Source organism: Phyllopteryx taeniolatus, chromosome 10 (genome assembly GCF_024500385.1).
Source record: "Phyllopteryx taeniolatus isolate TA_2022b chromosome 10, UOR_Ptae_1.2, whole genome shotgun sequence".
In the NCBI taxonomy this organism is placed as follows: domain Eukaryota; kingdom Metazoa; phylum Chordata; class Actinopteri; order Syngnathiformes; family Syngnathidae; genus Phyllopteryx; species Phyllopteryx taeniolatus.
This window is the reverse complement of record NC_084511.1, coordinates 13,239,230-13,256,253: the sequence shown is the minus strand read 5'-3', so window position 1 is coordinate 13,256,253 and position 17,024 is coordinate 13,239,230. Positions and strand designations below refer to the sequence as shown.

Here is a 17,024-nt window from a genome sequence, read left to right as displayed (position 1 = left end):
CAAACACTATAAAAGGTACAAAGACTTCTGGTTGCCTTACCTCAGTCTGGCTTCCCCAAGTGGGAGGCTTGGGAGGAAAGCCTCCAGAGCCAGACAGAGCCACACTCGGGCTGCTGTCAGAGGAAGACCAAGAAATGGTGACAGGCCCAGGAGAAACAAGAGCTGCAGTTTTGGAAAAGGATTTGGAGGCCTCTTCTCTGACTGGCATGGGGGATGGGGAAGCTTTGAGGACTGGGGCTCCAGGGACCAGGCTTGGCATCTGGCCTAGAGAGGGGAAAGCGGTTGCAGAGAAGGGAGAGGGTGCTGGTTTGAGGGGAGGAGGGATAGGGGTAAGAGAAACTGAGGTGGTTGAATCTGCTGCACCTTGTGTGGAGAGCATTCGACCATTTTCTTTTACATGGGTGTAATAACGCATTTGGGTGGCATTTGACTGATCCATCTGGACGGATGAATTGCCGGGGGATGACACTTTACCCTGAAGAAAGCTCCCCTCTGAGGTGCCGCCATTTCTGGTTGTGCTGCTGACTCTTTCACCAGAGTCTCCTCCCCACATGTCTGTCCCTTCCGTCAAGTTTTTGATGGAATCGTCACAGCTCTCCTCATCAGCTCCCAAATCTGCTGCTCCTTTAAAACGCTTCAAATTCATGTCTTCATCCTCAGAGGAAGTCCTGCGTCTGCGACTATTATCACCCTTCAATGTTTCACTGTCCATCTTTCGCCAGCCATTCTTACCAACCTAGGAAACAATGATTGGAAGTTACTTAATGCAAATATCAAACAGTATTCCAAAGTAAAAAATGTGAAGAGGGGTGGGACAAAATATCACTACTGCGATGTACTTTATCTCTGAAGCCACAATATCGATACACCAAAATCAAACATAAAATTTGGCAGTCAGATACTGAAATACTGTGTGTGCGGATGTGCACATTTTCATGACTTGAACTTAATGTGATGGGAACCCCAATATTCTCTTTGTAATACTGTGCATTAAAGCGACCCATCATTACAAGCAAACTATTGTGATGATATTGTAGTAGTTATAATATTGTGAGGCAATTCCAACCATTACTGGGCCATATTCTCCCATGTGTGTAAAGGCCTTTTCACACTGCACTTGGCAAAGCAGCTGATGCCCTCATGTTTCCCATTCATTGTGTCAACACGTTTTGACAAGACGCCAAGCGTCGCGTCAATGCAAAAGGTGTCTGAGGCTCAGCGTCGCGTCATTTGACAGAAAAATCTTCGTGTGTGTTCTTCATTGGATTTCGTCGCTTCTTCGTTGGTTTTTGCCACTTCTTATTCGGGGCCGGAGGACAAGGCATCGAAACTGGGAACCGAAATTTTTAAATTTGAACAATTCCGGGAGAACCGGAACGTCTGTTCTCGAGAGACAGGGAAGGGAACGAGTGACACCTTCCGAAAAGTTCAACTTTCATCTCATCAGTCCATATAATAATTTCCCAAATGTCTTGGTAATCATTAAGATGCTTTTTTGCAAATGTAATACGAGCCTTTACTGTGCATCCGCTAAGTATTTTCACTTAATTTCACTTTTCCACACTTAATTTCACTTTTTCCACATATTGTTGTTACAGCCTCTTCCTAAAATGAAATAAATTATTTTTTTCCTAAAAATTGTACACACAACACCCCATAATGACATGAAAAACTTTTTTGTTTTGTTTTATTTTTTTAAATCTTTGCTCTGAGTACTTGTGTACATGTGAGTTCTTAGTTTTTTATTTTTAATAAATTTGCAAAAATCTCAAAAATGTTTTGTTCACGTGGTCATTATGGGGTGTGTGTAGAATTGTGAGATTATTAAATTTTAGAATGAGGCTATAATATAAAATGTGGAAAAAGTGAAGCGCTGTGAATACTTCCTGGATCAATTGCATGTTCTTTTTGGTTAGCAGTGGTTTTCGGCTTGGAACTCTGCCATGGATGCCCAGTCTCTTTCTTTTTGTTGTGTCATGAACACTGACTTTAACTGAGGCAAGGGAGGCCTGCAGTTCTTTAGATGTCCTTTGTTCCTTTGTGGCCTCCTGGATGAGTCATTGCTGTTTTCTTGGGGTAATCTTTGGATGCCGGCCACTCCTGGGAAGGTTCACCACTGTTCCACGTTTTCTCCATGTGACGATAATGGCTCGCCCTATCGTTCGCTGGAATCCTCGAGCTTTAGAAATGGCTGACTGATAGACCAATAGATGTAAATTACTTTTTTTTTTCGAAACTGTTCTGGAATTTTTTTGTATCGTGTCATTTTGTTGCAGCTTTTTTAGATCTTTTGTCCGACTTCAGATTCTGTTGAAGTGATTTCTTGATTGAACAGGTCTGGAGGTAATCAGTCTTGGGTGTGATTAGTGAACATTAGCCAAAAATTGTGATTAGCCACAATTAACTCATTATTTAACAAGAGGGGTCATTATTTTTCACACAGGCCCAGGTAACTTTACTTTTCTTTCCTTAATACATGAAATTACCATTTAAAGTTCACTTGGGTTATATTCGTCTGATATTTACATTTGTTTGACGAGCTTAACATTAAAGTGGGGAAACTATGCAAAAATATAAGAATTTGAGGAGGGGGCTAATACTTTTTCACAGCACTTTATGTAGCTTCATGCCAGATACGCACTCTGGGTGGAGGGTTGCTCCAAAATGTGGGCGTTTCCTGTCAAGTCTGGCTTTGAAAGTATTCTCGTCAACTTCAGCGCATTTCCTCGCATGCATTTTAGAGGCTGTAGTCAGTCAAGCGCCCGGAAAGGTGCAACATCATATTGCACTTCAAGTTTGGATGCAGATACAGTATACGCCACATGTACAAATCATATTGTAAATTACACTCCCAGAAAGCTATTAACTGTATTTAAACTGCTGTTGTCACAAAGTAGTATTTATTTATTTATTTTTTTACTGCAGGCTAATGCAATACGCCATTGTTGGCATACACCTATATTGACATGAAGGCTCAGCTTTCCAGCCAGACCAATCACCCCCAAACCGGTGCTTATGAATTCAACAATCTACTGTAGAGGAAGCGTCCCCAACGACTGTGCGTGGACACACAGAGAGACTGAACAAAAATATTTTAATGAGTTGATCAAAGAGGTGCTGTGATTCAGCAAGTACAGCATTTTAGTTGTGAAATTTACTGGTGGAGAATAGCGGTGCGTTTGTTTCCGATGCTCACCTAAAAGGGGCAATTCTGCTTCAAACGGCATCAGAAGACAAGCCTTTGGAGGTTTTTTTTTTATTTTTATTTTTTTAAGATCAGACAAGCTTGTTAAAGAGAACAAGCACAGGGCACCCACTAATTACAGCAACTACAGTCATCGTAATGGTTCAATCGTGAGTTGCATATTTAATCATTTGTTTCTATTTGCATGTATACCGGTCCATCAAAATGCATGAGTAAAACTGGTCTGTGGTGCAAAATAGGCTGGGGACCACTGATCTAGCGCGGCAGACAAGTCCCCTTTTTTATTGATCGACCTCCAAACATAAATTACTTTAATTTGAAAGATTTCATACTGAATTTAAAAAATGCTCTCCTTCAAAGTGAGTAGCCAGAGTGGTCCACACATCCCGACTGGCCGACGACACACCCGCTACATAAGGTATTTTCAAATTATGAATGTGCTAAATCTTTTTCAGGGATTTAGATGACATTCACAAGAAAAAGTACACATTCCAGGATTGGAATGCAGCCTACGATGTCAATGAATCCCACCACTTTGGTGTTTCTGCATTTATTCCCAGGTTACATGCAGTGGGTGTGTCAGTAGTCTAGACATGAGAATCTGCGTAGATAAAAAGTGTACAGGCCTAGGTGCAAAAAAATAAATAAATAAAATAATAATTTAAAAAATTATAATTTTTAAAAATGTACATGGTTGTCTTGCTTTTCTCCTTTCGGCTTGTCCCATTTGGGGTCGCAACAGCGTGTCATTCTTCTCCGTGTAAGCCTATCTCCTATCCATCCTCCTCTCTAACACCAACTGCCCTCATTGTCCTCCCTCACTACATCCATCAACCTTCTCTTTGGTCATCCTCTCGCTCTCTTCTTGCCTGGCAGCTCCATCCTCATCATCCTTCTACCAATATACTCACTCTCTCTCCTCTGGAGGCATTCAAACCAACGAAGTCTGCTCTCTCTAACTTTGTCTCCAAAACATCTAACCTTGGCTCTCCCTCTGATGAGTTCATTTCTAATCCTATCCAACCTGGTCACTCCTAGAGAAAACCTCAACATCTCAATTTCTGCCACCTTCACCTCTGCTTCCTGTTGTCTCGTCAGTGCCACTGTCTCTAATCCGTACGTCATGGCTGGCATCGCCACTGTTTTAAAAACTTTGCCCTTCATCCGAGCAGAGACTCTTTTGTCTCATAACACACCTGACACCTTCCTCCACCCGTTCCAACCTGCTTGGACCCGCTTCCTTACCACACTCTCCATTGCTCTGGACTGTTGACCACAAGTATTTAAAGTCTTCCACCCTCGCTATCTCTTCGCCCCTCTCATTCATGCACATATATTCTGTTTTACTTTGGCTAATCTTCATCTCACTCCTTTCCAGTGGCTGCCTCCACCTTTCTAACTCTTCCTCCACCTGCTCCCTGCTTTCACTGCAAATCACAATGTCATCTGCAAAAATCATGGTCCATGGGGATTCCAGTCTAACCTTATCTGTCAGCTTTTCCATCACCACTGCAAACAGGAATGGGCTTGGGGCTGATTCCTGATGCAGTCCCACCTCCACCTTAAATTCCTCTGTCACACCTACAGCACACCTCACCACTGTTCTGCTGCCCTCGTACATGTCCTGTATTATTCTAACATACTTCTCTGCCACTCCAGACCTCAGCATTCAGTATTACAGTTTATCTCTGGGTACTTTATCATAGGCTTTCTCTAGATTTACAAAGACACAATGTAGCTCCTTCAGACCTTCTCTGTACTTTTCCATCAACACTCTCAAGGCAAACAATGCATCTGTGGTGCTCTTTCTAGGCATGAAAACATATTGTTGATCGCAAATACTCACAACTGTCCTGAGTCTAGCCTCCACTACTCTTTCCCATAATTTTATTGTGTGGCTCATCAACTTTATTCTTCTATAGTTCCCACAGTTCTGTAAATCACCCTTGTTTTTAAAAATGGGCACCAACACACTTTTCCTCAGCCATCTTCTTACCCGCTAGAATTCTGTTGAACAAGCTGATCAAAAACTCCACAGCTGCCTGACCGAGATGGCTCCATACCTCCACAGGTATGTCACCAGGACCAACTGTCTTTTCATTTTTCATCCTCTTTAGTGCCTTTCTAACTTCGCCCTTACTAATCATTGCCACTTCCTGGTCCACCACACTTTCCTCTTCTACTCTTCCTTCTCTCTCATTTTCCTCATTCATTAAGTCCTCAAAGCATTCTTTCCATCTATCCAGCACACTACTGGCACCAGAAAACACATTTCCATCTCTATCCTTAATTACCCTAACCTGCTGCACATCTTCACAAACTATAAACTCATCTGAAATCTCCCCTTTCATAGCCAAGAATGTGGAGAAAGTTATTTTTACTCAACTCAGCAATTTCTTGAACTTAAATGGACTTTTTGACAAATTTCAATCAAGTTTCCGAACTCATCACAGTAAAGAATCTGCTCTTATCAAGTGCTAAATGATGTTAGGTTGAATACTGACTCGGGAAAGGTGTCAATTCTGGTCTTGTTGGATCTCAGTGGGGCTTTTGATACGGTAGGTCATAATATACTGCTGAACAGGTTGGAAACATGGTGGTTCAATCTTACCAAATGGTAATGACCTATGGTGTCCCTCAAGGGTCAGTTCTTAGACCCCTCCTGTTCAGCCTGTATATGCTACCCTTGGGTCAAACGCTTCAGAACTTTAATTTTGACTGTCATAGCTATGTAGAAGAGACACAGTTATATCTACCAGCGTCTCCAGATGACTACAGTTCAATTGAGGTCTTTTGTCACTGTCTCAAACATAACTGTTTTATGAAAAGTTTTGGAATGGGAGGAAGAGGATTTCGACACACAGGAGCGGAGTGGAACTAGACTCGCCGTCAAACCCTACGTTTGAGCCGATCAGTTCAGAGCCAGTTTGACTTACACGAGCGGCTATTTAACAGCTGCACAACAGGAACTGAAAGTGGTCCCTACTGGGTCGATGCGACGGAGGACGCTGGAGAAGGGACAACACAATATCGCGCAGAACAGATTGGAAATACAGAAGGGTATGTGTATGTATATAAATACTGTATATATTTGCTCCAGCAGTCATTACTAGTGCAAAACCCAGAGTCTTTCACAGTCACCAGTACATTAAATGTAAACAAGGTTTCGATCTGGTATAAACTTACTCCAAATGACTTGAATCAATTTGTACTGTTTAGTGCATAACCACCACCAATCGTAGAGTCATAGCACATGCAAAGAAGTCCTCACTGCCTTCCAGCATCGCTTCTCACATTGTTGGCACCGCAGCTGGTTTCAGCCTGGGTCGAACTATGCCCATGTATCAAATACTGTCAAATATTATGTACGCGTGCTTGCTCGGCAGCCACAAATATCCAGCTTCCCCCCACCTGCCAATTGACTTCCGGATCCACTGGTCACGTATTGCTTCATCACTTGGAAAGCGAAAGAAGCTCTTGACTCCCCACAACATTAGTACAACCAGCTGCCTCACAATAAAACATTGTGAAACAGAAAAATACACGAATAAACTGAACAACAACGTCTGTGTGTGTGCCAACGCCGAATGAACATAGGGAATGGCTCCCGTTAAATCACAGTCAAAGATAGCCAAAGATGGGCAAGCGTGAGCTTTATAACACAGACGATACATTCCAAGTTGTTATCGATTAAACTGCTGCATATCTGCTATATAATCACCTCAAAATGTCAGTTATAGTTTGTAACGGGGTTCTAGAGGTATCTAGAGGATTTTTTTCCATATCTGACCTTGAAGCATGTCAAATAGGACAAAGTATTATTGAATAAGCTGCATTTCTGTTGTGTCCATTGTATTCTTCAGGTAATATACCTTTCGTGGCACCAGGCATTAAAATGAAGAAATTGAAGAAACAAGTCCACTGTAATTTTTTGTTCCCCGCACATGACTGTATATGTAAGGGAAAACGTATACATTGATTTATAAAGCCTTACCTCTTCGTCCCCCAGCATGACATGTATGACGCGGGGGTCCACCAGCTGCTTTTCTTCATTCTATAGCATAAAAGTGTAGTGTTAATAAATCATGATTTACCCACTATATCTCTCAATTATTATACAAGTCAATTGTCAACTAAAACAATCACCTTATCCAACATAATCTCCATTATGTGTGAGATCAAGTCGTGTTGTGAGACAAGTCCCAGAGCCCAGCATTCCTCAAGCTCTGGCTGGTACACACAAACCCTTCGTCCTTGAATTGTGTGCGAGGCTGTGAAAAAAAAAAAAGAGTAAGGGTTCACATTCACACCCTAGCAGGTCTTTATGGAGAAAAGTGCATCTGGATAGTGAATGCCTTATGGAGCCATATTTAAGGTGGACTTAGTATTAAAAATACAATACAATTCAATCCAAATACACCCAGACCTTCAACACAATTTCGCAAGTAATAAAAGGGAGAAGACACAGGAGTGGGATTGACGTTTGAACACTTCTCACCCTTCCTGAGAATCTCCTGCAGTTCAAAATCACTTCGCCAGCTGGAGATGGCAGTCTGCACAGAGGGTTGCTCCAACAGCAGTGGATGCCTTATGTCTTTCTCAACCTGCAAGAGAACATTGTTCTCAATGCTCTATTGCTTTTAACAGAAACAACATCCACAAATACAGTTTTGATTTTTGCGCCAATTTATTTCAAATATATTTATTAGACTTTACTGATCGGCCTGATGGGTATCGGCCGATAATTAGGATTTTATGCTGTTCGGCTTTAATATCATAATTTGCCGATCCGATCGATGACGTCATTGATCGGCTCCGCAAAAGACATTTACTCCGCGTCGCCCTTCTATACAGTATATTTGAATTCAAAAGCTAGTTTAATTTTAGCCTTGTCCCATGTCTTTTGACGTAATACTGTAAATATCTGACAACCAATAAAGTTATTAAAAAAACATGTTGGCTGTGTGGGACAGACAACACGTCTGAGACAGACAACATGTAATGCGGGGATCAGACTATAAGACAAATTCACGATTGCACTATGTCAGACTACTGCAATAAAATCTTGTATTCCGATACCACCGCATCCCATCTTTTACGATCACTGGCTTTATCTTGTCAACTCATAGGCAAATACACTCGTTACCCTGGCGACGACATCGCGACGCGTGTATTACAAGAACAAAATGGGGAAAAATGTTGTCACCGGTGCTCGGGAGATTAAGTTCATTTAAGGCTTGCTTGAGGTATGTTCGTGTACTTTTATTACGATACGGCTCGCAAGCAGGCAACAAAACGTAATGTAGCCTAGCAAGCTAATGCTAGCACTAACGGCACTAACGTGCGTAAACATGCTGGCATTCTGTTGAATCATGCTCTAAAGTTTCGGTGTGCGTGAAGTAATTTAATTAGAATAAAGTAATTCAACTACAGTAAGTTAGCTCTCATTATTTCTGTCATGTTGGTTTGACCTCACTGATTAGAATACATGACCTGACAAGTGATTTCCAACCCTTATGGAGTGAAGGCACATATTTTACAATTGGATAATCTCACAGCACACCAACAAAAATGTCACAAAAAGTAGATGCACAGTAATTACTGTATATACTTCCTGCCATTTAATAGAAGAGCATTTCTTTTTTCTGTCTGTCACTATGCCTCACTGGTATAAATAGAGGAACAAAGATACATTATTTCTTGTAAATGAATAATTTTTTGAGCAGTTAAGTAAAATTTTATCATTTCCCATGGCACCCCTGAAGATTGCTCATGGCAGACTAATGTGCCACGGCACACTGGTTGGGAATCACTGGACTAGAGAATGAATACTCATTATACAGTATACAAGTATATACAGTAAATGAAAAAGTCATTTTAAAAGACATTGGTCCATCTTGTGATCAGTTATCGTTTTTTGTTTTTTTTTAAACTCGCCGATCGGTGAACGGCCACAAAAATCCTGATCATGTAAAGCCTCATTTTTATTGTTTAGTCCTAACATTTTCTGTCATGTTTGATATCATCCTCATTTAAAATTGGGGAAAGACAAATAATAAAAGTCAAAGTAACGTACACACCTCAAACCGGTGGATAGACTTTTTGTCAGGTAGGAACTCAAGACTGTTGGTTCCAAAATACTGCACCGGAAGCACAGATCCTAAACCCACTCTGTCCACTATTGAATGGAAGGCCTGTGGAAGAAAAAAACAAAGTATACCATTGATTTTAGCATTAAACTTGACAAGGCAAACTGTAAGTGGAAAAACGCATAATCTAATTCAAATCAGGGAAAACCTTGTTTAGGGTGCCATTGCAGCAGAAGCCAATAACAATATACATCAACAAAAAAACATTTTATAAAACGACAAATTTATTAAAAGTCAAAGTTTCAAATTAGGGACGCATCGATACAAACACCGCATGTCGCCGCTATGCTTTTCGTTAGCTCGTCAATGGTGTTTTTTGTTCATTGTGTGTTAGCTTCGAGCTAGCGATAAAAAAATCATTTTACAGTAAATTTCAAGTGGAGTGTCAATAAATGACTTGAACCAAGCAACATTCTCTATTACTCCTTTCTACTATGTTAACACCTTAGTAACCAGTAGTTGTGATCACGTGGGCTCTGCATGCCTTCCGGACGCTGGTGGATAGAAATGCTGGAGCAGAGCATGGAATGGACTGCTTGGAGTTGTAAACTTAGTGATTTTAGATCCAGTCCGATCCGATACTCGTTTTTTTTTGCTGATAATGCAGCAATATTCAATCTAAAAGATCGGATCGGGAAACCCTGACATGAAAGCTAAGCGGACGGAAGTAAATACTGTATGTGTACTGTAGCTTTGTAACTTTGGTTGAAACAGTTTACCTATCTACAAGTGTGAACAAAACCTGACACTCACCAGAGCAGGCCAGGCTGTGGTTGATCCAGAAGTCACAGTAGCGGCACTCCTATTGGCCCAAACAATTGAATCTTCCACCAACAGAGCCTTAACAGCTTCATCGTACACCTGCACCCACGAACACCGCTGCGAAGCATTCTCAAACTCCACAAATACCTGCAGGTGAAAACTATCCATCAGTTACCCACAATGCAAGTCAAATCCATCCATTTTCCGTACCCGTTACCTTCACTAGGGTTTTAGCCAAAATTTGGTTTCAGCAAATGATGTGCATTCATTTTGAAGATCTAAGAGCATTGACATTAAATAATACTTTATACACTGGCATGCTCACATTGTAACCTCTACAGCCTTAACAAGGTTTACAAGGTTACAAACGGCACACAATGAAAGACTTTGAGGGGCTTAGAAATGTCATGCGGCTCAAGAAGACACACTCAGTTATCGCCGTACTTGCTGTCATTTAATACAGTGCATCCGGAAAATATTCACAGTTTCACTTTTTCCACATTTTGTTATGTTACTGCCTCATCTCAAAATGGAATAAATTCAAAATTCTACACACAACACCCCATAATGACAATGAGAAAAAAAACTTTATTCAACATTTTTGTAAATTTATTAAAAATAAAATACTAAGATATCACGTACGTAAGTATTCGAAGACTTTGCTCAATACTTTGTTGATGCACCTTTGGAAGCCTCAAGTATTTTTTAATATGACACCATAAGCTTAGCACACCTATCTTTGGGCAGTTGCGCCCATTCCTCTTTGCAGCACCTCTCAAGCTCCATCGGGTTCGAGGGAGAGTGTCAGTGCACAGCCATTTTCACAACTCTTCCAGTGATGTTGAATCGGATTCAAAGCTGGGATCTGGCTGGGCCACTCAAGGACATTCACGGAGCTGTCCTGAAGCCTCTCCTTCATTGTCTTGGCTGTGTGCTTAGGGTCATTGTCCTGTTGGAAGGTACATCTTCGCCCCCGTCTGAGGTCCTGAGCACTCTGGAGCAGATTTTCATCCAGGACATCTCTGTCCCTTGCTGCATTCATCTTGCCCTGAATCCTGACTAGTCTCCCAGTTCCTACCTCTGAAAAACTTTTCCACAGTATGATGCTGCCACCACCATGCTTCACTGTAGGGATGGTATTGGTCAGGTGATGAGCGGTGCCTGCAGAGTCCAGGTGGTTCAGAACGTCTTCCATTTAGCGGTGGTGGAGGCCACTGTGCTCATTGGAACCTTTAAAGCGGCAGAAATGTTTCTGTACCCTTCCCCAGATTTGTCCCTTGAGACAATCCTGTCTCAGAGGTCTACAGACAATTCCTTTGACTTCATGCTTGGTTTGTGCTCTGACATGCACTGTCACCTCTGAGACATTAAATAGACAGGTGTGTGCCTGTCCAATCATTTACCACAGGTGGTCTCCAACTAAGCTGTAGGAACCACTCAAGGATGATCAGTGGAAACATGACGCACCTGAGCTCAATTTTGAGCTTTGTGACAAAGGCTGTGAATACTTATGTACATATGTGTGTAACCTCACAAAAATATGCTCCTGGAGGAATGGGCAAAAATTCCCATCAACTCACTGTGAAACCGTGTTGAAAGTCTTCCCACAAGAGTTCACGCTTTTATGGCTGCAAAGGGTACACTAACATCATATTAAACCATATGGATTTAGATTGGAATAACACTTAAAATGTGTGAATCAATGCATGTGAGCCAATACTTTTGGCAATATAGTGTATGTTTTACATTTTTCCAAATAAGTATAATGCAGAGGATAAAAACAATACATTAATTTTTGTATTTGTATCCGTGCAAAACTTTACTCGTGATAGTAAAGAAAAATACTGTGATAAAAACCATTACAATCAATGTACAATGGTGAATTGAGCTGTGATAAATCTTTGCTGGAAACCCCCACTTTTAACATAAAACCAAGTTCAACAGTATAGTCCTAATGCACTTACCACACTTTTGACAAAGAGGTTTTCAATTTCTTAGCATGTTTGTCTTATGACTTAACACAACAGTGATTTCCTTGAATATAGTGTAACATAACCCTAAAGAAATCCACTGGGATGAAGCATCAGCTTAGGTCTGTTGACTGCAGTGGCCAAAATAAATTTACAAGAAATACAAACAAGAACTCAATAAAGACACTCCTCGCTATATAGGATGTAGGGCAGTCACTACCAAATATTTTTAGAATCCATTATTCTATCAATTATTCCATCGATTAATCAAATAATTGCATAAAATGCATTTCAAGTTCATTACAAAATATTTTTTTCCTGATTAGTGTTTATGAACTGATTATTGCTGTTTATTTGGTATTGTTTTATGATTAAAACAAAACTAAATAAACAACAATTAGGCAATATCACAAGAGGGAGTGATGTTTTACCAACATTGTTGAAACAGCTGCAAATAATTATTTTCATAACAGATTAAGATGACTCTTATTTCCATAAATTGAGTAGGATTCAGTTACTGGTTTGGGCCATAACAGAAAATGGGCAAAAATGTTCGTCATTGTTTTCCAAAGTAAAAGCAAATGTTTTCAATGTCTTCTTTCATGTAGGAATACAGAAATCTCAGAATATTTACTGTTGAGAGGCTGAAATCAGAGGATTTGGACAATTATAAATTAAACAATGGCTGCAAGCGCTTAATCAATTATCAAAATAGTTAATTAATTTGATGATCGATTAGTTTTCGATGAATGAACTAATTATAGCTCTAATAGGTTGCATATGTTTGATGGAGTAATGTATATTGGGAAGTAACATCTCAGCGTTCACAAGAATTTACAGCATCGACGAAGGCTTTGCCATAGATTTTAAAAAAGTATTATCTTGGGGAAGGTTTTCTCCAACTACCTAATTGGTTTCATTTATGTAGGTCACCCACCTTCATCCACCTCAACGTGTTTCTTAGGCAACCTTACACAGCGTAGAATGACCATCTTTGCCAAATCCATTCCAATGCTTGAAATGTTAATTGAAAACACTGTCCTCGCTGGTAAACAACGACCTTAAATGAAGTGTTTCGCAACTTATAAGGCCGCTAACTAGACTAAATACAGCTGGCAAGCTAGAAGCTAATGTTACTTGTCATTGCAGAAGGAGAGCACAAACAATCTAATAGTCTTTCTTTTGCAAACATTTAATCCGAATAAAGTTATTTCTTTATGGGTGCTGGAGACTTTTAGTAATATTTCAGAAGGTGGTTGACACGCGTTAATATGGTAGAAAGCGAACAATGCGAAGGCCGGAGAATCCTCGGTCTCGAGTTTGGCTTCAGCCGACAGCCTATGACGTTAGCAAGCTCGTTGGTCGGACATAGCAAAGCTGATGCTGTGTCAACAAATGTACCCGCATTAACGCAAGCGCAAATTGGGTGAGAAAACAAAACAACAACTGTGAGATATTAAGACTTCGCTGGTTGTTATTTCGGTGCACTGCGCGACAGCACACCGTATGTAAACACCGACCGTCAGTCCCGCAGCAGGAGTTGTTGTTGTCGCCTCTCCTCCGCTAGCCTCCGGGACGCCCAGGCCAATGACGCTCACTGCCCGCACCGTCCCTCGCAGCCAGTCCCGGGCTCGCGGCGTCTGCTCCGACTCGGATCCGTTGGCAGTCCCTCCGTCGCCGAGGAGCAAGAGTAGACGTTTCCCAATCAATTCAAGAGACTCCCCCATGTTTCGCCCGCAAACTAGCTGCCTCTATCGAGCCAGCATGAACGGTGTTAACTTCCTCGCTCGGATGCGAACTCGAAAGTGCGAAAAGACGAACAAGGGAGGGGGGGTAGCCTATAGCCGCCGCGAATTGTGGCGCTAAATACACCGCAAACTGGAAATCGAGCGGCGTACCGGACGGCGACAGGGAATTGACAACGACTGAGATTATTATTGTCCTCGGTGATGTACGCGACTACCCTGCTACGTCCGCCATTGAGCCCTGCAACAATCAAACGCACTCCTCGTAGGCAAGCAGCACTGCGGACACACGGATCATGTCTGGGCGAGCAGCGACCTCTAGTGGCTAAACCCTAAATTACACTCCGTACCACTGCGGAAGGGTGGCTTGTTGCAGGGACAACAAAACCTCGCCCGCAGTTCTTCCTCTTTTCTTGATATGATGAAGGAGACCGGCGTCACACACATAATATGTTGAACGAAACGTTCAACACTCGCGCTTCTCTGATCTTCAGATAAACACATTTCACCCAGTAAACGGCAATGCAATCAATGCATTTCCGTGCCACTGCTAACTAAAACCACAACAATAAAAGTCCACTTTCTTTCATGGATAAGGAGATCAGCGTCTCTCTCACACACACACACACACTACGACGTTAATGCAACGTCGAACACACACACGCCCTTCTCTGATCTTTATACAAACACAATACTTCCACCTAGTTCCACTGTTTTAAACAGAAATGCAATCAATGTATTTATTCTGCTGACCTTAGCACTACCAGAACCACTGACCTCAACTCGAATAGTTTCTCCATGAAATGTTTTTATTTTTCCCCCCCAGTAGTCTATTACCTTCATTTCGGAGCATTTCTCTGTTTAGGTGGAGGTGATATATTTTGGGTCCAATCAGGTTTCGGCCTCGATGGGCTGTCTAATTTACCCAGGGCCTTCAAAATCAGTAGTGCTGGCCAATTGAAAGTTAAATTAGACTATATTAGCAACGGGACTGTTTCAGTAACCGATCATATTTCAAATTTGTCCTTACTTTAAAAAAATATATCTTTATTTAACAATACAACAAGTACGATGAAGTCAATAATACAGTGTAATATATACATATTGTATACACAACAAATACAAAGAATAACCTTACAATGAAACAAGTAAAAATGCCAGGGGTCAATCAAATTCATCCTCACAGGACCACAGAGCTGGCCCTCGATGACGTCAGCATTTTTCCTTCCTCCGGTTGGCCAGAGCTTGCTACAGTCAAGTTCGACTCGCGAAAAAAAAAAAAAAAAAAAAGTCTGTAGCAATCTGCTTACATCAATACATTTAATAATCGTGTATTATTTTATTTTTTAGAATGTTGATACATGATTTTGAACTGCTCAAAATTATATATCGGGTACCTTGCACAGGTGCATGCATACTGTGATATATTTTTTTTTTTTTTGTTTTGTTTTTTTGTTTATATACATTTTTGCATAGTATTGGAATGCCCTTGGATGTGATCACGGATGACATAATCGCTGATGCCTTTCATTCGCTTTATTCTCATGAGCGGTAACATTAAAGACTCTGATTTGAGCCAACGTTCAAGCTTATGTCTCTTTTGTACTTTCATCTGAAATGTTCCTTTGCGTCTTCACTTTGCTGACATCACAACTGCCAATCAAAAGGCCCACATTCAGAGTTAAAGATATACAGGATATACAGATACAGGATTGACGCTTTCCTGGGAATATACGTTGTTATACTTGCCCTATTAAAAGTGACCACTGTATGGCGCTAAACAATCAAAAACATATCACTGTGAGATGGGAGTCAGCTGTAATAGAATTTACCTTCAGGGTCAGCAATGAAATATTAACTTGTGTTGTTGTTTTTTTCCCCCTTTTTTTTTCTCTTGTGTTAATCAAATCAGATGATCGTCTAGAATGGCAGTATGATGTCCTAGTGGTTAGCGTCTCTGCCTCACAGTTCTAAGAGTGTAGGGTTCACATCTCAGCTGTCCTGCATGAAGTTTGCATGTTTTCTTCCACCTTCCGAAAACATACGTGAGGTTAATTTGTCAAATTGTCCATACGTGTGAATTTTAGTTTGTTTATTCAGTACTCGCCCTGCGATTGGCTGGCTGGCTGTACTCCACTTCTCACCCATAGTCACCTGGGGTAGACTCCAGCTCACCCGCGACCCTAATGAGGACAAGCAGAATAGAAAATGGATGAATGAATCTTTTAGGATGGTGACTGGTATTTTGGTAACAAATCACATTCATTTATTCATAGCACTGTAATTTTGTGTTTAAGATACAAGCTGGTTTACTTTCAAGTTGTTGTCATTTCAAAATAATTCTTCCCCATAGGAAGCGATGTAGAGTGAAACAATCTGTGGTCAGCATAAAAAAAAAAAATTCCCATGGAAATGTCATACACGTTAAAGAGAAGTTAACCACTATATACTGTAATAAAACTAAAATGAAGTCCAGGCATACCTCCAACAACTGCAGAAGCCTCTCTGTGTGCGCATGCATGGGGTCAGAGGTCATCCTAAAACAACCTTTAGCCAAGTGGCGCAGATCCTATGTTACTTTCGGCGCAGATCCTATGTTACTTTCCATAGGCCATATTTCAGACTGTCTGACTCTGCTGTTGGGTAAAATAAGGTGTCAAATGTTTTATGAGTATGTCCAAGTATAGATGGTATTATTATTATTTTTAAAGACCTAATTGGTAAAGAACGATGGTTTACCTCTGGTTTCTATAGGCTTTAAAAGCAGTTGTCGGGGTGCGGGCGACTCAAAGTTTTCCACTGACTAGACCTCTCCCAAAAACTGCAGAATTTGAATCTGATACTTGCTAGCTGTCAATAAAGTTGTCTTTATTCACCAGGCTGGTATCAACAATGTCTTTTATCAGCCTCATAGTCTCCTAATTTGAAAAAGGAGATCAACCTGATATAACACAGAAGCTTGACGGTCACATAATAAACAGGAAGGTGTATTTCTGGAAAATGCAAGCGTTGTGTAGTGCAAAGTAAATGTATTTACACTAAGACTTGTCCGGTAAAATCATTTGTGAATAGATCGCGTTTTATTAATTTTATTACGACAACATACTGCACTATATCCCCTATAGTGCTGGCTTGTCCTCATTAGGGTTGTGGGTGAGGCGGAGTCTATCCCAACTCACCCTGGACTGGTCGC

General features: G+C 41.0%; 1 protein-coding gene across 3 annotated transcripts in view; it reads right to left on the bottom strand.

Annotated features, from left to right (window-relative positions):
- Positions 1-14,124, bottom strand: part of kdm3b (lysine (K)-specific demethylase 3B) — a 29,970-nt gene extending 15,846 nt beyond the window's left edge. For 2 of the 3 annotated variants that reach the window (XM_061788293.1, XM_061788294.1), the window contains exons 1-7: positions 13,607-14,123; positions 10,108-10,263; positions 9,286-9,399; positions 7,704-7,809; positions 7,352-7,476; positions 7,200-7,259; positions 41-736 (exon numbers count right to left, since the gene is read on the bottom strand). In XM_061788293.1, the coding sequence (XP_061644277.1) occupies positions 41-736; positions 7,200-7,259; positions 7,352-7,476; positions 7,704-7,809; positions 9,286-9,399; positions 10,108-10,263; positions 13,607-13,813 (1,464 nt within the window). In that variant the 5' untranslated portion in view covers positions 13,814-14,123. Of the gene's footprint in view, positions 1-40; positions 737-7,199; positions 7,260-7,351; positions 7,477-7,703; positions 7,810-9,285; positions 9,400-10,107; positions 10,264-13,606 lie in introns of all 3 variants that reach the window. The other variant, XM_061788296.1, reaches the window with a different exon arrangement.
- Positions 14,125-17,024: the final 2,900 nt, after the last annotated feature.